The 22,260-nt window shown below is 43.8% G+C and overlaps 1 protein-coding gene across 1 annotated transcript in view; it reads left to right on the plus strand.

The window, feature by feature from the left end:
- Positions 1-251: 251 nt before the first annotated feature.
- LOC118506869 (tyramine receptor 1-like) overlaps positions 252-22,260 on the plus strand; it is a 36,908-nt gene continuing 14,899 nt past the window's right edge. The window contains exons 1-2 of the mRNA XM_036044605.1: positions 252-1,378; positions 20,831-21,784. Of these exons, the coding sequence (XP_035900498.1) occupies positions 20,980-21,784 (805 nt within the window). The 5' untranslated portion in view covers positions 252-1,378; positions 20,831-20,979. The remainder of the gene's footprint in view (positions 1,379-20,830; positions 21,785-22,260) is intronic.

A 22,260-nucleotide genomic window follows, 5' to 3' on the forward strand; every position in this document is an offset into this window, starting at 1 on the left:
CGCACCATGGAACTTTCTACCACTCTGTTGAGAAGATGTGACGTTCTCTCCGTGCTCCGTACAGTGCTTACGACAACGACGACGGCAACGACGACGGCGATCGGCTCTCGCGCACCGATCTCTGGCCGAAAGCGTGTATACGAGCGAACGCTAGCTAAGGGTCCCCGCTCCGATATCCGGAAGCATACATCCGTTCCAGCAGCCAGCCAGCGCGTCAGTTCTAACCGAACGCTCGCACGATTCACTCGTCCATTTGGTACGGTCCATCCGTTCGTGTGGCCGCGCAACCGATATCGCACGCGCTTGCCTGTTCGCTCGCATTCCGGTCCCGGTGGTGGGCATCGGTCGGTCGGTTTCGCATCATTTAATTGCTGGTCATCGGTAAGACCAACGACCAAACCCCAGCCCCCCTTAGGTGAATTCGAGTGATAAGTTGGGCCTCGAGGCCATGACGAGATCACACTCGGTGAACGTGAACCGACCGTCCGGAACGGACCGGGTCTCGCGCCCAACGTGAACGTGAAGCTGCGTGTGACAACGATTCGCTCATAAGTCAAACAAACCCGAACAAAACACAAAAAAGGTGCGAATCTTACAGACCGTTCCCAGTTCTCCGGTGGGTTCCCAAAGGGGGTATGCGAGAACGTCGGTGAAGTGATGCGGTGGTGATACTTGTAGTGATTAAAGTGTGACGAAGGGCAGACGGGTGTGAGGTGTAGTGGAGAGTGAAGGGTGAACGCTGGTAAAGGTGAGGATGATGGGTCAATAAACAAACAGACGCCATACACAAACCAGCCGTTTCGGATCATCGTCGGAACGACGCGTTTTGAATCGCACAAATGACCACACATCGTTGTGCACGGCTAATTTAGCAGCTTGGAGGTTGGTTTTCCTTACCGCGTGTGCTATTGTGATTAAGTTTCTATCGTTGCCTTTCGAACGGCCTGTCGCTCCACTATAGTTCCCTCACAAACCTACACGGTGATCGTGCCACGAACGCATTCAAGCGCACGTACACGATCTCGAGTGTTCTAGCAAGAAATTGCATTTAACATCAAGTGCTCCACAAAAAAAAAGAATCCAGAACCTCCCCCCCCCCCTCAAAATTGCATTGCAGAACGCTCAATGTCAGTGGGTACCGGTTACTGGGTGAATGTGATAAAAGTTTTGCCAAACTTCCGATAGAAAAGCTACCAATCATCCATCCCATACCGCGTTCAGCTCGGTGAGCTCAGTTTGCAGTTCGGAAAGAAGCTGTCACCCCGATCCCCGCTACTGTTCCCAGTGCAGTGCGGAAAGTTTGATAAAATATGGGCGAGTGAAAGAAGTTTTTTGCAGCCAGATTTTGCATCTGCCAGCGGGAAGTGAACGAATTCCGGTAAGTTGTTGGCAAGCGAAAGTGCATCAATTATAAGCTCCGGGAACCGGGGGCAGTTTTAATGGACGCGTAATGTTATTTGCTTTCTTTAACTGAACTCGCCATTGTTTGTCGTTGATTTTTCTGGCTGGAATGAAAAATTTTTCTGCATAATGAAGCTTTATGCAAACAGTTGTTTATTAGTTATGTTATTGTGGAAAGTGTCTTTAATTTAAGAAGCGATAGTAGACTAAAATTATTTCTATGATAAATAATTGTATAACCAACGAATGAATTAGCAATTCAGGGCATCAGGTACAAAAAGAGATAAAGAATTTCTATTTAGAGAAGTTTTGGATAATAGAAATGGAAATGATAGAAAGCTTTCTTTTTGGCTCTCAATATCCACGGAGATGTCTCTTGGTCTGTAATTCTGGTCCTCTTAGGCCATGTCGGCCTTTTCTGGCTTACTAACCATCTGATACAACGTAGTTGGAAAGTCAGTTCTCACTACGGAGTGACGGTCCAGAAGTGATTTGAGACCCAGTCCTGCCTATGAAGACCGGTGCCGCTGTCACCCCTACCATACGGTGGCCTCTGCTTCTGGCCTCTGCTTTTTAATGTACTCGAAGCTAGATAGTCAGTAATACGTACCGAGTGACAAGTTCGGATGGGATTTTCTACTGGTTCCTTCACGTTAATATCTAATGCCACTATGACCATGCCTTGGGGAGACCCTGTCACGATTGAAAACACTGAACATTAAAAAAAGGAAAATAGACGCGTCGGAATTTCAACTCTCCAATCTCCAAACCATTCTCTTAAATATTTAAACTCCAGTTTAGGAAGCTCAACCCAATACACAGGGGTTAAACACAAAGCCCCTTCAAATAACGTCGTTATCACAATGCTTGCGGGGTTTCAATCTAATTTAATCACCATCATTGAATAATTAAAATTACTCTGTTGAACTTCCCACCAGGAGTCTTTAACACACTTAGATTAGCGACCAATATTCTTAACACTTTTCCTTCCATCTCCAAAGTAAATCCAATCCCTGAAACCCTTGTCACCTTTCATGCTGAACAGATTATCTCGAGCTCCTGGCCGTTATCAATAATGCAGCTTACGTTCAATGCTACGTTTCATGTGCGGAAAGCCCTGTTTTGCTACAGTTCGCACAAAAGCTTTTCTTTAATTAGCTTCGAGAGATTTGAAGAGTCGCGGGCCAAAATAATTTGTATTCCACCGAAAAGCTCTCGTTCCGAAAACTCTTGTGGCGCCCGAACACCTTTGCCTAGTCGTCGTCTCTATCCAAAAGATAAGCGGCTCCCAATAGCACAGCAACGATTCAAACGGTATGTATTGTCACCGGAATTTCGGGGGAGGTATTTTGCACCAAAAAAAAACAGGAGACGAAGAATACATTGACCCGATAGAATGATGAAGCTTTCTTAATCTCTCTTGCCGAGTGGAGCAGGTTCCTCGCCCACGAAATACTTGCTTGCTAATTGCTGGATTGCTCTGGATCAAAGACATGGCCCAAAATTTGATCATCAACATAAATTAAAAGTCGTTGGCTTTGGTGAAATTTATGTACCCCATGAGGAAGGTGAGGGAAAAGGACGGAAGTTTTGGCTGATGGGGGAAAGGTTGGGGGCTGATTGAAAGTGATACTCTAATTAAAAACCATGGTAATGAAAAAGTTTCCGAAGCAGCAAAGGCTCATTTTGAAAATTTACTTGTTTTTGTCATTATATAGCGGGGGGAATAATATTTATACAATATTGGACCTCACATCCCAATGATGGCCTATATTTTGATGATGCTACGTGTTGAGCGAGTGTGAGATAACAAAGGAAGCAGGATAACAAAACCGTTTAAATTGTAGTTAGAAAAACAGGCAAGCAGCGGAAAATAAAATGGTAATTTTTGGGTTGCACAAACCCAGGCCCACCATTCCGACAACATCTGGCCAGGATTTCCTATCGGGCCCATTTGAGCGTCCACTGACCAAAAAGAACATTTTCCTCGCTTTAAAGACCTTTGCCATACAGCTTCAAGAGCCCTCTCGCCCAGTGTCCGGTTTTCCATTATTGTGCTCCATTTTTATTTCCTTTGGGAGAAAGGATTTGTTTTTCTTCGGAAAGCTCATCACGCACCACGCTTCATAATGGGTGCGACAGCGATTTTGTGAAGCTTACCATCGTTGTCTTAGTAAGCTTGTGGAGCCCAGCGCTCCACAACCCAAGTTTGGACGAGTTTTTGAACGAAATAGAAGCGGTCTCATGCTGTGGTTCTACATCCGTAAGGTTGAACTTGTTCTATTGTTAGAGAACATAATTCCCAAACGGCTCGGCTCGATTTGATAAAAAGGTGACATTAGCTAACCTTCGTTCCCGTCCCAGTTCATTTGCATTATAGTTTCCAAGAACCAAGATCGTCCGTGAAGGACTGGACGCCAAGTGCAGACGACCAGTCGATTGTAGGCAGATAATGGGCAGGGCCTTAAAAAGCGGAAAAATTGCCAACAACGCGAACAATGGTTTAATTAAGTTTTACTGCGATCGCGGGCGATGTCGGTCTGGTCGGAAGTAAATACACGTGGCACGGATGTAAATTTTGCATTGTTGCCCGGGTGCGGTTGAATGTGCGGTCGAGAAAGGCGAAGTGCGCACAATCGAATAACCTCACTTTTCTATAATCTAATCAACCGAGGCACATCTTGTTCCCGGACGCCTTCATCCGCTTCAGCATCAAGGGCTGGATGGTAAAAAGATATTGAAAAACAAAAGCGTGTAACCGCTGCAAGATGTACATCAGCAATTCAGGCTCATCTGTCGTCGTAGCAATCAGGCGGGCGGTCGGTTAAGGTGAGCCAGCTCCCCACCCGGCCCTAGCCTGGGTTCATCATGAAGTGTGCAGCGGGGCCATCAACACATCAGGGAAATTTGTTAGTACACTTGTGAAGGCAACGAAAAAACAACAACTTGTATCCAAACAAAGACACTCGTAGCAACGGGGAGGCGCACCATGCTGGAAATAAGAACGTCAACAGTAGCAACCACACGCAACCACAGCCCAAACCACGAGGCAGAACTAGGCCCATTCTCTCACTTCACTCTTGCCTTCTTGACAAACTTTCTTACCATTGTTTGCGACATGGCGTTGCCTTCTCGGCGACCCAACCCTTCCCATATTCGTCGAAAGAATTGTCCCTCGATGAATCTGAGGGAATTCTCCGACACCGGAAGTTGATTCTGAGCTCCGGGTGTCTGTGGCAAGGAAGCTTTTAAACCTTGAACTGCCTAGGAGAAACACAGATTTAACCAACGCCAGGGAACCCATGTGGGGTGTGTGTGTGTTTGTAAAGGAATCTGCTCACCAACAGGATGCCCAGGCCCATAAAATTCTAACCCTGGCTGGTTCGCCCGAAAGTCAACCGCAAGCTTTGTACCAGCACAACAAAACCACATGCTTTTCACTGCTTCGGTTGCGACCCTATCGGAAAGGCCCTTTAAAAGCCTTTCTGTTCCTCGGTACGCCACACCGAACCCGCGCCACCGACGGTCAGGACTCTGTAACGGATGAGCAAATAGCAATCATGGCCTGTCATGTTTTCATCGCTCACTCGCTGATGGCTCCGTGATGAAGTGAATGTAGGACAGTGGCCACGAGAAAAAAGAAGGAAACTGGATTTGCTGGACACTTTACGCAAGGACACGGTCACGGAGTGCGTTATGCCCCATCAGTTCAGTGATGCGTCGTTCATGTCCACGTTCCAGTCGCACCTGTCGCTTCGGGTTGCTGGCGACAGATCGTTGTTTTGCTATTATCCCGTGCTGCTATGCTGCTGCTGTGGCCGAACTGTCACGTTTCGGTATCGAGTTCCAGTGAGTTTCGTTGCTTTGACAGTGCGTAATAAATTGTGCGCGTTGTTTAAACGCGTCGTCGTCGGCAGCGTGCGTACCGTTTCGTGAACTCGCCCACCAACCGACGCACTAATTGCTTCGGTTAATCAAATCAGCTTTTCAATTTTATGCAACCCAATCCGTTGCTGGCGCCGCGGTGTCCCGTTGCACTGTTGTGGATGTGGAATTCCGCGACACTGAACGAGGGAGAAAAAAAGAGGGGTCGGATCCGATACTCTGACAAGCCAGGCCAACTTCTTTGTGTGTTTCGAGAGCAAAACGCGCGTGTGGAATTAGCTGAATAGATGGGTGCTTAAATTAATCATTAAAAATGAGGCATCGCGACGACCGTGCTGTGGGTGAGTACTGTGGTGTGACATCACCGGGAGGAACACGATGGCCCAGCGGCCTCAAATAGGACGTCACTTCCTTCCTTACCACGACCGCGTCAATCAAACGATACCCAATATACGCTCCAATATCATGTTGCCCAATAGTACAAGCGAACTCCCGGAATGACAAAGTGCGTCAGTGTTGCTTTGTGTCGCCGTGTGCCGTGTGGATGTGGTGATGTGCGAGAGTGTGTAAAAGCTTCTCTCTCCCTTTGCTCCACTTCCCTTTCCCCACAGCGAACACAGCGGCTATGTTCCTTAAAAGGGATCTGCGACAGTTTCACGACCACCGTTATCTGTCCCCTAGCATGGGCACACCGCAAAAGGAAACAAGTGACATTAGTGAGCAACGGCAGCAATTTGCAGACGTCACGCACTTTGGTCGCGCAATCAACTTGCGCGTTATCGGTGGTGAAGCATCAAAATGGTGTAATTCACGCGAGAAACCGATTACACCCCTGCTAAACGGTACATCCAATGAGGATCTTTGGGTTTTTTTTGAGTTTTTGTTTGTTTCAGTTATGTAAATCTCACCTTCTATGCGGCGTGGATGCAATTGTGTCCCATCAAAGTAATAGTTTGTCAATAGCAAGGGTCGACACGGGCCCAAATGGACTTGTCAATATAATTCATAATAAAGAAAGGAAAGGAAACTCATTACTTTGATCTTTGTTTTTCAATCATCATCATCATCCAGTTTTGGGCATTAGGCATCAAAATCTACCACAAAAACCACAAGCCTTAAAAACTCATCAGGCATTAGGTTTGACGGCAAGTATTTTATGTTAAAATTTCAAACTTGTTTAATTATTCAATTCAGAGTTGTTTTGATTGTTTAACGTATCTTTAGGACTACTATACTTTTCCTTTCCTTTAAACTTTGCATAAAATGTTTTGTTTTCAATAATTTAGTTCTTGGGTTCTTAATATCACGCATAATGCCATTAGCTTTTATCTAGAGCGTAATTTGTACTGATATATCTGATTTTACGAAAGGTACAAGGATCCTTTAAGGCCTTGTAGACCCCCCTTCATTTGCGTTATAAAACTGGCTGGGTTCTTGAACTTCCTCTAAGTAAAGCAGAATTACAAAGAAACGGAATATTGGTAGCAGATAATCTTAACAATTTGTTTCCAGTTGCTCGAAGTGATGCAAAAAAATAAAGGAAAATAATCCTGTTCAAGTTTATCTTGAGTACACAGTACAATTACAAAACATTACAATACAATACAATTCAGCCTAAGTTTGACCGTGTGAACCATCGTATGCTGATTGTTTAACTTGGGTGCTTATGTTTCTCTGAAATCGTTATGAGTTGATTGATATTGCCATGAAAGGACAGTATTACGTCAATGGCATTGCCTCTCAATCGTTTATTAGCCCCCTCGTCTTAGCTCAAGACAATAATTAGGATCATTGATTTTACTTTTATGGAAACCTTACAGTGAACGCTGACGACATACGACATCTTCGTTTCAAACATGCTTGAAATAACCGTAGTGAGCTTCAGGAACTGATTAACAAATCTTGTGTTTGAACTTTTGGTTGATTTATTCTACAAAAACACATATATCCATTATCAGCAAACCAGTACAAACTGGAAGGATATAATACGCTACAAGACCGAGACTTCCACAAACTCAACTGTTTGGCGTGTTTACGGTCTATAGCCGGGCTGATGTACGATGCGCAGACTCTAGTGTTTGGATTGTACTTGATTGTTCTATTCCTATGTTTTCCACCAAATAGTGGTCAACCGAATTTAGCTGCTTAAAGAATTATGAGTATGGCGCGATAGTAACAGTCCTCTAGTCCCACATCTATGAACATCGATTCTATAGGATTCATCGTTAGCACAGCAAATAGCACTTGGTATCTTGGAGCGTTATGCTCGTGATTTCTCTAACTGTGTTTAAAATCGCTGTGTTTGAATTAGAACTATTCAATTATCTAGTCTCATTTCATGTGGAATATAACTGGAATGTATCGAGCATAGGGCAAAGGTCTTTCACACAAATTCCATGCTCTATTTTCACATTTCTCCCTTTCTGTTGCATAGGTACAACTTCTTCGCACTGCACGGTTCCATGCTGTATTCTGTACCGTTTTTGTCCTTCTTTCTCCTATACACTGCACTTGTTTACATGCACTTGTTCTTCTGCTTTGGCACTGCAAGTTTAAAAGGTCTTGGCTTGCCATTTCTGCCTTTCTGTGACTTGATTTTACCCATAGCTGGATTGTCAATCCTGCGTACGGGGACATGCACTTTGCTTGTTTGATTCCTTGTCTCTTTTGCTCGATTTTCATCTCTATCTTTCCGATCGAGAACGTTAACCTTTTTTTTACAACCACGCTTTGCTTACTCTCTTTCTACAACTCTTTGCTTAGATTTAAAATTATGTTGTGTGTTGATAAGCTTTTATATCCCTTCTATTTGACAGAAAACCCTGTACAGAAAATACACTTGAGCAAACATAAACCAGGTTCGAAGTAATACAAAAGACATTCACTCGTCTGTTCGTAAGAAATACAGAGCATAGACCACAGATCAACTAAGCGAAATTAAATTACCATAATAAATTTAATTTGAAGCGACTCTTTCGGGCTCAAATGACACATTGAATTCTATTTTTTCAATGGATTAAAAGGGCACAAAAAAGGTAAGGTCACAAAGGTGCTCAGTATTAGTCAAGATGAATTCATGTATGCAAAGGAACCGAAAACATTTTTATTCCGAGCAACTTGATATTATTACCTTTCTAATTATACAAAATGCAAAGGTTTATGACATCTTTTAAGGTAGTGCACAGTAAGTCGAGTTCTCTTAGAATGCATAATTTCAGAAAACTAAATTTGCTATTGAGAAAATCGAGTGAACTCTCTTCAACCCATCTAAAGGAAATTATCAGAAAAAGGAATGAACTTAAAGCGAACTACAGCTGACCTGTATGATACAAAAATAAACGAATCGAACCTGGTCCTTCGGTGAAGCAGCATCAGTCCTTTCCGTGTAATTGAAAATAATATAATCACGAACAAAAATGTAATTCTATCAACGTCCCCTTCTATCGATAGCATGATGAATTTCTTCACAAGAATTTTGCTCCAAGAAAGTATCTTATTCAACTATCGTTATTCTTAATTATGTACAAATGACAAAGAAAGTGATTCAACCTAACCTAAGTGGAACTCATTAAAGCCTAGTTTAAAGCTGACAAGATACCCGCACGGCAAAGCCACTCGAAGAATGTGACGCCCAGTTTTGCTTAAACCGAGTTCCACAGTGCAGTGCCTGTTCGCTTTTCCATTAGCCATGAACGAGCTTCAATCCATTATTCCTCCACCAGTAAACAAAGAGCCGAGCGAATGTTAACTAATGACTTCCACTAGCATGAACGTGTAGAGGAAAAAAACACACATCGAAGTTTCTTCATTCATTGTTCGGAAGGACGGAGCTTTTCCGCACGTTCCAATAGTTAGGGTGGTAATTTGATAATTCTAATTTATTACTGTCTCCGGAGAATGATTTGACGGGTGCATTAAAAGGAATGTTCTCGCCTGTGTATACAAACATCCACCATCGTTATCATCATCACCAGCAATTGAGACAGTTGGAAGAAAATCGTGCGTTGGTGTGAAACTTTTCCTTTTAATCTGAATCCTTTTGACGCTATTTCGGCGCTCGCTGTTCGGTGCAGTTTTCGGTAAAGTGGATCGCAAGAAGCGACCGGATAAACAAACTCAAATTACACCGTAAGGTATAGGTTGGTAGTCTTCGGCTGGATTACGGCGTTTCGGGAAAAGCCCATCATTCGATTAGGACATTAATTTGCCCCGCGGCACTGAGGCTCGGCACGACACTAAATAGTAATTAACTGTTTACCCCCTACAGGCATTGGATCCCCCTTCCCCCCCAACATAGAACGCAAGCCCTGGACCAAAACTATTCATCACGTTAATTTATGTTTGCCCAGCACAAATAGAAGCACGGGCCAGCTGAACTCTGAACTTATGGGGTAGACAGGTCTTGTTTTGGCAGGGTAACTTAGGAAAAGCACCGCCGGGAGTCGTTTTGCACGTCCAGTACAAACTTACGGCCAGGTTACAGGACCTGCGCCTGCTAGCAACCGTCCGAAGCACCATAAGAAAGAATGAAAATAACAAATCCATTACTATGATGACAAACGATCGTCCATTTCTTTGCATCCCCAACAATGGCTCGGTTGCGAAGTAATGCAAACTAAGGGGCAACCTATCGTGGTACAGCAAACTAAGATGCATCCTCTGCACATGGTTCACATCATGCGCTTTTCCAACACCAACGAACCGTGTTATGACCGTTTGATAGGACAAGATTAATGCGCCCTATTTGGTTCCGATGATCAAAAGTCAGTACCGAGCGTTACTCTCGGATCGGAATCCTTGCACTCGCGCGCTGTGGACAACAGTGCTCTTGCATGCTTGCTGTGTGCCAACCGAAACACAAATAGCCATCCTGGACGTACTGTAGTGCTGTTGCTTCCGTGGACAAACGACATCGTGTAACCGACAAAAACCGACCGAGCGACGATGAAAAGCGAGTAAATCTTAAGACCCTTGGCTAGCTGCAAGCTATGCACGCTACTTCACACTCACGAGGACAATCTTTGTTTGAAGGTCCTGCAGACCAACACGTGTGTGGCTTGATCTTCAAGGTAGGAAAGGATATCTCTTGCGCTTCTTCTGGTCGGGATTACTTGGTTGTGTGTTTTTCTTCGAGCCCTCCACATCCACCAAAACCATCCGCACCGATGTAACTGTTGGCGTGCAAATACTCCCCCCGGAGAAACATCTTATTCGGCTCGCTGGGCAGATTTGTTGCGGGCTCTGCATCCTTTACACTCGCCCCTCCTCGGGCACAAGACACACATAACGTCCGCGGTCCTGGGCCCTCGGGCGGGATGCTAAATTTTAATGATGTCTGCAATTTCGTTCGCTTACCATCGGTTCTACAGCAAGCACACCGGATGTTTGGCGATGGCTTTGTTACGCAAAGCTTTCAGCGGCCAGCACCGGCAGGATGAGATTGAGCCTTGCTCACCACCACCACGACAAACCCCACGAGCAGAGTACGTGCTAAACTTTCACCCCAAACCACACAGACCCACACTCACACACACACTCGCCTAGAGTGCATAACATAAACAGAGCGTGTAACCCGAAAAGGCAAAGGATGGACAAGTGTGCGCGTGTATGTGTGTGTGCGTGGCATGAAGGAAACAAAGCGGACACGTTCTTCGTGATGAGCTGCCCAAACACAGGAGGGCCATGAGTTTCATTATCTCGAGCAGGGTGTTTACATTGTCTAATTAACGAGCGACTGCACTCCAGGCACATGTGCGCGACCGTGCACTATGATACAGTTGCATGGGGTGTTTTAAAAAGTTGTGCTCATTTACACATTACGCAGGTACAAAAGCACAGATTAAGGTGAAACGCTATAAAGAAACAATATTGTCTTGTTAAGATAATCACTAGGTTAAACAACTCAATAGGGACGTCATAAATCTACCATTCTTTTCGAGTACGTTTAATATTCTCTTGAAACTCGTTCTCCTCACACTTTGTCGCATTTAACTCTAAGAATTTAATCGTTTTATAGTATTCGGGGTTTCTTCTGGGCTTTCGCTGATGACTTCCGATTTGAGAATCAAACTTTTGCTTTATTTTCTCATACTTTGTCTTAGATCAACCACCTTGACGGCTTAACTTTAATTACTCTAGATATGTTTTATTTTATTGATTGAGACATTATATGACTTTTACACCATAGGTGTTTCTTTTCCCGATTGTATGTCGATTTACATTCGAGGTTTCTAAATATCAGCAATGAGTGGCCTCGTCAACGTTCGAAGTGAGTTAGTAGTCAAAGGGAATTCACGAAAACGAGATCGAATAATGAGAATACAGTAGATTACATGTGAATGAAATTAGTTTCCAATGTTACTTCAATGTTCCCCTTTTTAATTAATTGTGTGTGGATTTATGGCCATCAAAAGTTATTAATATGATAAAACAATATTAAATTTATTGTGAATTCACAACAAAAGGAAAAATTATGGTAGGCTGTATACATTTTAAAGAGCATTATTAATGACTATGAACCATCATTCTATATTATTTTAATTATTCTAAAAGCTTAACAATGAATTTCTTACAGTTAAGCTTAACATTTTATAAATACCTGGTTGAATCATCTTATTTATTGCACAATAGAAAAAAAACTAAGTTTTGTCGAATAATTTTATGAAACAAAGCCTAACTTTTTCACATAGAAATTTTATGAATATTTTGAATTTACGCGTGTAACATAAAACTTCATTTATTTAACTTACAAAATTTTTCATATCTCTGAATTCCTTTACGAAAATAAAAACCTTTTAGTAAAGAACGCCCCTATTTGTCCCATAGTTTGCACTTTGTCGTTCCATCAGGTCTGCATGTGTTCCGTGGTAGTTTATGACCAAAAAAGCACCATTCATACGAGTGCAGCACTCGTGCACGGTAAACTTTTGACTGCTGACAGATTTTATCTCCATCAGTACCCGGGCCACTTTGGGCCGCACGCCATCATGCACAATTTCTAGCGCTCTGCCGATCGTAACGATGCTAATGGCATCAATATTCGAACAATAAACCGGGAACGGTTTCTACAAAAGCCGCCTAGCCGAACGCCCCAGGGATGCAGAAAATTTGAAAACAATCAACTAAACCTGTCCCTGAGCTGGGGCGCGACCGGCAGTTGGGAGAAACCCAGCCGCCCGGGATGATCGTTTCAGCTTGTTTGTATCGAAAGCGGGTAATTAATTCGTTTTACTCTAATTTACGGATGCATATTTACCATGTCGAGGAACACAACACAAAAACCGGTGTATGTTTTTTTGCTCCCTATTTCCCGGCCAGCCATCCATTCCTAAATCCGTTTGGTTCAGCTTGAATGGAATCATGCTGAAAGGGAAACAATGAAAATTTAATTCAATCATTGCCTCACTCAATCCATTTCATACAAAAGCGTATGATTCGCGTAACTGGCCTCTGGAAATGGATGCGTGTGAAATATTTGCATTACGAAGCTGCATTGGCGCAGAGAGAAATCGCAAATATGCCAACGGTTTGGTAGACAGATACTTCGTACTGGTTCATCCAGTACACGCGCAGCCGGTATTCTTGCGAAACATTTCGTTCTGCTCTTTTTTTCTGGTTTTCTTTCACATTTAACCCCCGGTAACGCAAGTTGCAAATGAAAGACTCCCACACTGGAAATGGGTCTGCAAACACATTTTCAAACGATTACCACTGGGGTGCAGACTGTCGGTGGACGGCAGCGGTGGCTTTCGTTTAATCTTTCGCTTAGGTTTGCTTGTTTTTCCAATTCAACAAAAACGCGGAGTTTTGACGCAGCCTTTGGTGGGTTTTGGATGAATATGGTATTGGGCGGGTACGGCGTGACATGAGGACAACGAGATTTGAACATGCTTTAATCGTCGTTGCCCTGTTCGTCTTCCGAGAAAAATGAACATGGTGCAGATTTTTTTTTGTTCAATCGTCCGCCCATTCGTTCCAAGGACGGTATCAGATTCGAAACCAATTTCGGCTCAAACAAAGTCTGGTACAATAGCTACCACTAGCAGAAGCCTTGGAAGATGAAGATCGAGTACAGTTCTAAGCTTTTTTTGGTTCCTATTCGGTGGACCTCTTGTGGAGAAACACGAGATGATTTGGATAGCAGCTAACGGCACTACTAGCACGTGCAATGGCCGAACGTTTGAGCAAACAAAAAAGGTGTAGATCTTTGTGCGAAGCTTGATTGTTGAAGTCTATTTTTAGGAAACCACGTCCGCTACCCGGGAGGGTTGACAATCGAGCCACATTCAACAAGGTAATGAAAAATTTGATTTCTTTTCTTCGAGGCTGTAATGTAGCCGACGGCCATGTAACACAATGGTCACTCATGTCTAGCGTTACCGACACATGGTGTGTGTGTGCTCATCAGGTGATTCTATTCTTGGCTTCAAAGCCAAGGGACATGCCATGATGGAAATGGCTATTCAAATTTGACATTTTACAACACGACCAGGCCGTTTTTAGCAAATAAAACAAAACTTAATACTTTAAATTTGAATACGGTGCTTAGCCGATATCACTTAAAAAGGATCTGTTTTACTGCACTACTACTATGACTGAATCACTTTATGAGATGATTTTATTTTCAGATTGATTTGAGTTTTAAGGCTAGGATAAAAAAGAAGTTGAAATGATTGGTACAGTAAACCTCACGTAGTAATGGACAGTGAACCCGATTAAGATCTCGGTGGCACATTAAATTATTGGATTTTACACGCTTTTGAATTAATGCGGTCACCATAAGAGGCGAAACAGATGCCTGAATATAATGATCTTAACAATTAAAAACACAACAACAAAACGTTATACTCCTCGGCCCGAGAGTTTCTTCGCCTACCACAGCAACTTTTCCTGTCTCGCTGGCAGAGCATGTGGGAGGCGGACGATCTCGGGCGATTCCTTTTCTCGATCTCTCCGCAAGTGTCCCTGCGGCCTTGGTTCGGTGGGCTCTCTGTAGACCGGGCGTTCAAACGCATGATGTCTCGACTTATGTCGAATCATTTCGCGTTGAACGCTCATCTGCAGCGTATAACTCTGGCTCAGACGAAGGTGTGTGGCTGCGGTGACGGATTTCACGATGTGGATCACCTTCTGTGGTCCTGCGTGGAGTTTGAAACCGCAAGACCCTCCTTGTTAAGCGCAGTCGAGGGCATCGGCAGACGACCGGGCACAGAAATTAGAGAAGTGTTGGCGACCAGAGACCTCGCATACATGAGGCTCATCTTTCCATTCGCCAGAGACAACGGTCTTATCCTTTGATTCCACATCCCCATTATCCTACCAAACCATATCCGCCATTCCTTTTTTGTTATTCGTTGTGTTGTCTTTGTCTTAAGTGTTAAGTTTTTTTTGTAGTGCCACGGGTGATCCGTTGACAAAGCAACAGCATCCGGGGTCAAAGTCGGCACTGTCGTAAGAAGGGAGGCAGAATTTTCTGGAACAGTGTTCTTCATCTCTGTCTAGCCTTGATGGGGCGAGCTCGGCCTTGCTGGCGTTGGGTTCGGAGGTGGTCGGCGGGTTCAACCCCGTAATTAGCAGAGACCCTGCTGTTACGGGATGGAACTCGCCGATAGCTTCTGAGTTCGGTGCTGGCTTGATCGAGCTTGGGCTATCACTGCTGGGCAGTTTGAGGAACACTGTGCGCAGGCAAATGTTTGTACTGTACATATTACTGTTTTCTTTTTGTATTGTTACAGTCCAGATCCGCTACACGGAAGGATGTTCCGTTCCACACACCACACTACCACCAACATAGCAACAGAAAGCAATAGACCCGGACCAAACCATCAACACAACCTCCACAATAGACATGATACCACACTGCAATCACCACACACCGACAACCGAGCATGCCCGGGATAAGGCAGAATAACAAGGAGGAAATGCCTTGTTAATTTATTTGTACTTGTATTCGTCAACACACGCGGTGTTGTCAATACGGCGCCAAGCCGTCTAACTATAAATATAAATAAAACGTTATACTCAACAAACAACCACACGAGTTGTGAATTTTCAGAGAGAATAGAAAGTAAAACTAAATACAATTATCATACTTCTGCACACCTAACAGTTGAATGTGTGAGAAGCATCTAACACTTAATGAATGCCATCTGTAATATACAGTGACCTTCGACTGAAATCGATTTATGGAAGACCTTAGATTTGTTTTGAAATAATCCGTTGGAAATACCGTGGTCTTATCAGTTTTTAATGATTTTACGCTTGTTATAACTTAAGTAATAACTTTCAGAAAGGGCAGCTCAAAGGTTCCGTATAAGCCTATGTCACAACAACGGCGATCTACTCGAACTTGACTTAATTTTATACGCACCAAGATAGTCAAGCCTTGTCAAGACCCGCACGAATACCACATTCACCATCGGATCGCCCCAAACGTATTAAATTTCCATTGAAATATCTGGCTATCACGTGCAAATGAATTTATTTCCAAACAAATGTTGACTTCTATCCATGATAAGGGTTTAAAGAAAGTTGTTGTGCATTATTTGAGCATGATTCTGTTTTATAAAAATGCCATGTTCTTATAAATTAAAGGTACATTTATACACGATAGTTTCCCTTTTCGCAAAAGCTTCGGTACTAACTGTTTGAAAGTAAGAGATTATAGTGTGACATCATCCAAAAATTGTGATGGATCATATTAATCAACCAATACTGTTATCTTATCATGAATTACCATTATTTTTTGTGAAATCAATTTAATACTTCTGAGTTAAAAATTTGTGAAATTAAATTTATACAGAAAATAATGTACATAAAACTAGATAGAAATAAAGTAGAATAAGTTAATCATGTTCCACTAACCTTTGAACTAACAACTTCATGTAAACTCTTTTAGTATTAACGAAAACAACTACCACGTGTTTCGATTTCTTAAAATGAATGCATTTCTTTGTGCAAACTTTTTTACTACTTTCAAAACGAAACAACAATGGAAAATGAAATTCATATTCTACACCGCCTTCTTGAAGCACGCTACGTGACAGCAGGTTCAGAGTTCAGATGCACTCCGAGCCAGAACCAGACAAAGAGGGTACTCGTTGGCGTGCCGTGCAAATGGAATAATATTTTCTCTGTAGCCACGTTTTACCACGGGTTGCAAAAGTTTAACGTCAGCCCCGCACCATTTTGATACACTGACACGAAAGCCTACGAAGCCGGGAGTGGTTCGGGCGAACATTACCCAGGCGTGGTTAGGAAAAAAGGAAGCGAAAACGAAAACAAACTTCCAATGAGCCACTCGTTCGAAAGAGGGGGAAGTCATAGTTCGAAGTTGTAACGAACAGGAGTTGCAAACAAGCGCGGAGAAAAAGGAGAAACATAAAAGAGCATATGCAAACTTCGGCAGTTCTCGAGTCAGCCATTTCGCGCGGCATTAGTTTCGTGATTGAGTTTCCAATAGGCTACGATCTGGTCCGTTCCTGTGCTTGCTTAGGCGCCCGAACCATGTCCAGATGGGCCCCATCGAGAAGAAGTATGCATGTTTGTCTAGTTTACATTCGATAAGGAGCTCGGTTCAATTTACACTCACAATCATGTGCCACGGTGATCCTTACCATCCAGCGTACTGGAAATGGATAACATGCAGCGCCAGGATACTGCTGTGAAAAGCTACCAATTCCATACTATCTAGATATGACTATATATGGTGGAGATAACTGGCAAAGCACCATGTGGCACCAATTGCAACCACTAACGGACACCAACTTGACCGACGATAAGCAGGGATTATATCAGGTCTTTTTGCGTGACATTAATGTGAAGAGGAATGCGCGGCCGTAAAGAACGAAAAATGAATATCGCACGGTACGCTGCAAGTAATCCATCGTGTGTACTGTAATATTTCAGCGTAATCGAAGCAGCTTTACCACGAACACGATATTTTATGTTTCTTGTACAAATTGTAGCTTTTCTTTTTTTTTTCAACCACCTCAAAAAGTTGGCGTATCGTGTTCAGCTTGTAAAGTACTTCTTTTAAATTTTGCTTGATTTTATTTGCAAAAACTTTCCCACCAAACGGTACGGATCGAATAAATCGCCTGCTTTGTGTGGGGCGTAAAATTATGCAAAACCTTTGCTACTACATGCTCACAGCTTACAGTTAAGGGAGACAATTGATAGCCAATACAATGGCTCCGAATCCCGTCTTTGACCCAAGTACACTTTGTGCACCTGATAGAGTGCGCGTGGCATACCCTTCGGCAGATACTTCCTCGTGCCGCGTCCGATGCTGCGGTGAACCCCATCTTGGTCGGCTTTTATGTGACCTCTTGGGATGTATCACCCTCCCGTTTTCTCTTCACATGCGTTCCGCTTCCGACCGAGTCCCGGCATCCCTATAAAGCCGCCAAAATCGTACCTTTTTTTTGTTGTTGTCGGTGCCCTTCTGCTGGCCGGCCGGTGAGTAGCTGTGCGGAAAACGATATTTATTCAAGCGGATTACACTGCCCGAGCACTTCGTAAGCCCTGGTAACTGAGATTGGAATTTTGTACCACTGAGGACTGGATCGTTCCCGGAGCGATCTCATTTTACGGTTACGAGCTACAACACATGGGACTTCACGTTGGAGGATAATGCACAGAATGGGTATCGCTGCAAACTTTGGTTGAATAAAGACGAAAAAAAAGGAGACCGGGAAAAAAGGCTGCAAACATGCAGATATTTCAATATTGGGACAAACCATTTTCCACCGTTACGATTCGACCAAACCTTCTGCTGACATTGAACGAAACTTATCACAATGGTTAACGGTTCACACAATTGTGGTGGGCATCGGGTGTTCTGGTTTCTTTTTAAACTTTGTACCCCAAAATGTTCACACTTCGTAAAAACCTCTACCAGACAACGGTTTCAAGATTTGCGTGACTGTCCGTTTTCACCGTGCTTTCTTCGCTCTCATGTTGCCTTTGATTACAACTGATCGAAACTTCCACCAAAGCACAGCAATCCCTCTCCGCGGGATTCAGGATTCTGCCCAAAAAGGTAACATTTAATCCTAGCACACTGCCAACTTACAGCATGCCGGAAGTTTTGTGCCATTTATTAACCTTTCCCCTGAAATGTTCGGTGCACCGCTGTCAGCAGGGCGGCTGTCAGTTCTACGCTGCGGAGAACGAGATTTGGCGGAAGAATTGATGAAAAAAGTTTGTCTTCTTATCGGCTGCAACTACCGCTGCACGGTGCCCCAGCTAATCTTGGGCACGGTTTCATTAATCTGCATTCAAAGTTACTCCATCATCGCCATCAGTGCGTGGCCACCAACTTTGCTGCTGGTGGCTTTGGTGTTTTGCTTGCAATGGGGATAACAGGTAAATACGCCTGTAAGTCCATTTATTTAAGTCACGCTATTACCCAAACGAGGGATGCAGCGATGAAGGATGGAAGGCAGCATTTTTGTTATAAATTTCAGGCCATTCATGAGTATAGCTTTGTAAGGCTACTGGCAGAATGGATCATTTGTAACGTTCAACATGGCATATAATTTGACTTCTTTTTATATAAAAATAAAGTAATTGATTAATTTTCAAGAATCCTACAAAGAACTATCCAGTGTTTTCCCCAACAAAATTTATTGAATATGGGAAAGAGTGACCAGGGCAGGAGGTAGAGTGCGTGAGGGTAAGACAGAAAACAAGCAGCGAAAAAGTGAGTGTATCCGCAGCATCCCACACAAACGTACAAGGATATCTGCTGTCACAAGTGAGTGGCATGTTAAGCCTAGTAAACACACGGCCTCTTCGTAATACGTTCGGTACTATTCCGAGAATGGCGATCTAAGGATGTTGGCGAATGGCAAATATTCAACTTACTAAGGAATCAAGTGATTCCATGGTAAATTGAAACACGATGAATCGATATAAAAAACACTTAAATAGAAAATTTATACAGCATGATATTCATACTCTATCCTCTACACTACTAGTGCTACCAAACAGAATGCTAGTTTTGTCATATAATTTCGTACCAACTTTTTAATTTACTGAACGTTGAATATTCAATACAGCATACAAGTGAACGATGAAAGCGTGATAGACACCAACACCACTACCATTATACAACCCAAGGTATAATATGTAGTAAGCTATTCGCGAGTCAGAACACTTTTTTTAAACAGCCTTAAAGGGAAAAAGGCCTCAATGCTATACATCTCATAAAACGTACACGTGTCATGCTAGATATCGTGCACTCATAGGCCTTTATTGATGTTCGATAATAACTTCGAGAGAAATAGAACCACTCAAAACCCCTGTCACCTCAAATTCTTGAGAGATGATTTACCAATGTCGTATTTCCCTGCGAGAGCCCCGCTTATGAGCCTATTATTGCTAGGTGTGGGCCAACTTCCAGTAAACTGGTGAAATACTCGGACATCTTATAATTCCTCTGAACCCTTTTCAATGCTTTGACTATACGGAGAATACTGATTATTTCCTTCGATGCGCCACTGTCCACCAGCACGTGTTGTTAGGATGACAATTTAACCGTACGTTGATCTTGCCGTGGAATTTCGAAATGATGTTATGTTATGTGTTATGTATGTGAGCCGCAAAAATTTGTGCTACAATTGGTCCACTAGTGATCCTCGAAAATCATTATATTTATTCAGGGTAACAATTTTATGTCAGAACACTCGTTCGCAGGACTTTCCAGCTATGGGTAATATGAAGTCACGGAAAGCTAAAACAGACAGGCCGAGGTTTTTCCAAGTTGTTGAACCAAAAAGGAACAATTAAATGCTACGAATTGGAGCGATCCGGTAGATAAATCCATAGCGGCACTGATATTCACGCGGCAGGTCTGAGTATCGAGTATCTCATCCGGACCACTTCCTCTAACGCTGATCTGAGTTTGCAACTACGGATAAAATTCAATCAAAGGAGCCAGAAACGATATGAATAGGTTTCCCGAGGTTGTTGAGCCAACGAGACATTATCTAGATGGACTTTTTTTTGTATATTTGCTAGTTCGAGCAATTTCTTGCGGTTTGAAGAAGGAAATGTCTCCAAATCTATGGGAATTGAACTTTATTTGTAATTGTGAACAAAATGAACAAATTGTTATCGAGCGAAAAAAAATTGAAAAGTATTTATTTTAATTGGGACGGTCCGGTGGCCGAGGTGATAACGACGCCGGTCTTCACACGACAGGACCGGTGTTCCATCCAGACCGACTCTCCATACGCAGAACTGAGAGTCTGCTTTGCCACAGATGAAATTAAGTCACAGAAAGCCAGAAATGGAAGGACGAGATCTTTCAGGCCACCGAAGAAGAAAAATAATTTATTTTAATTATCGTTACTATATACTTCTATACCAAAATCCACAAGAAGACAATATTTTATATTACAATAAAGCTAATACAATTTAACCAATTGTCGATCCCTGACTAGACTGCGTCAAGGGTTTAGCTAGTCCAACATGCTCACCATTTATTGCTATTTCTAACACCATCACTCACCACCTGCTCGTATCTATTTTTTTCCAGTGTTACCATATACGCATCTGTAAAACGACCTAGTGGCATTCAGATTTATTAGCCCCCGTTCGAGAGCTGTCGATCATGATGATGCGTTCCCACAACTACTACTTCTACCACTACTACTACAACCACCGTCATCTTCGCACCACCGAAAAATGAACCACACGCAATCGTTAGACGATCGAGGAACGAGACGACAACAGCAGCGCACAAACGCATCGCCACCAATACCGCTGCGTCTCGTAACGGTTACAACACTACCAGCCACCGTCACGGGAGCAACCGGCCGCTTTGTCACATCGTCAGCCATCAACCTGTCCGAGCGGCTCGATCACACGACGCACACCCGAAGCGTCCCAGGTCTAGCTGCCAGTGCTGCCAGCATTGGCAATGCCGCATCCCGCGTGGTCGCCGGCAGAAGCCGTAGGTTAGCGGCATCTTCGGTCAACGGCAGTGAGCTGTTCGAAACCGGCAGTGGACGACCGTACGATGGGCGACCGTTGTACGATCCCCTGGAGGCTACGACTTCGGCGGTCAATCGTGCAGCGGAGCAGGCGTTTTTCAGTACCGTCCCTTCGAGCGCGTTTTTCGGTACCGGTGCCGGGCTCAGTGAGAGCGGTGTCCTGCTCGAAGGCAGCACGCTGGTGGAGGACCTTGTCTCCACGACGACCAGTGCAATCGCGACGGTAGGATCGATCGATCCGACCGCGCGCCAGATCGAGATGCCGAAAGCGATGGACGAGCACTTTCTCATTGCCAACTGGCAGGACTGCGTCGTTGTGATACTCTTCTGCCTGCTGATCGTCGTAACTGTGATCGGTAACACGCTCGTCATACTGTCGGTCATCACGACACGCCGTCTACGCACCGTTACCAACTGCTTCGTGATGAGCCTGGCTGTGGCCGATTGGCTGGTCGGTATCTTCGTCATGCCGCCGGCCGTAGCAGTCCATCTGATGGGTAAGTGTTGGCCGTGAAGAAAGGACGCCGGTTCAAGTGGATTCCAGCTGTTTTACAGCGTTCTCTACATTATCGTTGCCCAGCGCCTGTAAGCTATTTATTTGCACTGGCAACCATTCGCAATTCTTGTTCAAGTGTCATCTCCTCCACCCTTCCTCCCTCCCCCGTCTCGTGTCTTACTGTGCTACGATTCTCGGTTCCCACAACACATACGATACAATTATGGTTCGTTCGATTGCCGCCTGACGACGAATGGAATGTTCGGCAAACATTCAATATGATACCAGTGTAAATAAACAGCAAAACTCTTATGATACACAAATACTAAAAACGCACACAGCCACACACACAATCCCACATGCCCAGCAGCCGGAACAAATCACTTGAATTGGATATCGGAATCATCTCACCGATCGGTGGCCAACCGGTGCCAGCCCCAGCGGCAAAAGTTTTCAAGGTTCGTTTGGAAGTTTCAA

Source organism: Anopheles stephensi, chromosome 2 (genome assembly GCF_013141755.1).
Source record: "Anopheles stephensi strain Indian chromosome 2, UCI_ANSTEP_V1.0, whole genome shotgun sequence".
Lineage (NCBI taxonomy): Eukaryota > Metazoa > Arthropoda > Insecta > Diptera > Culicidae > Anopheles > Anopheles stephensi.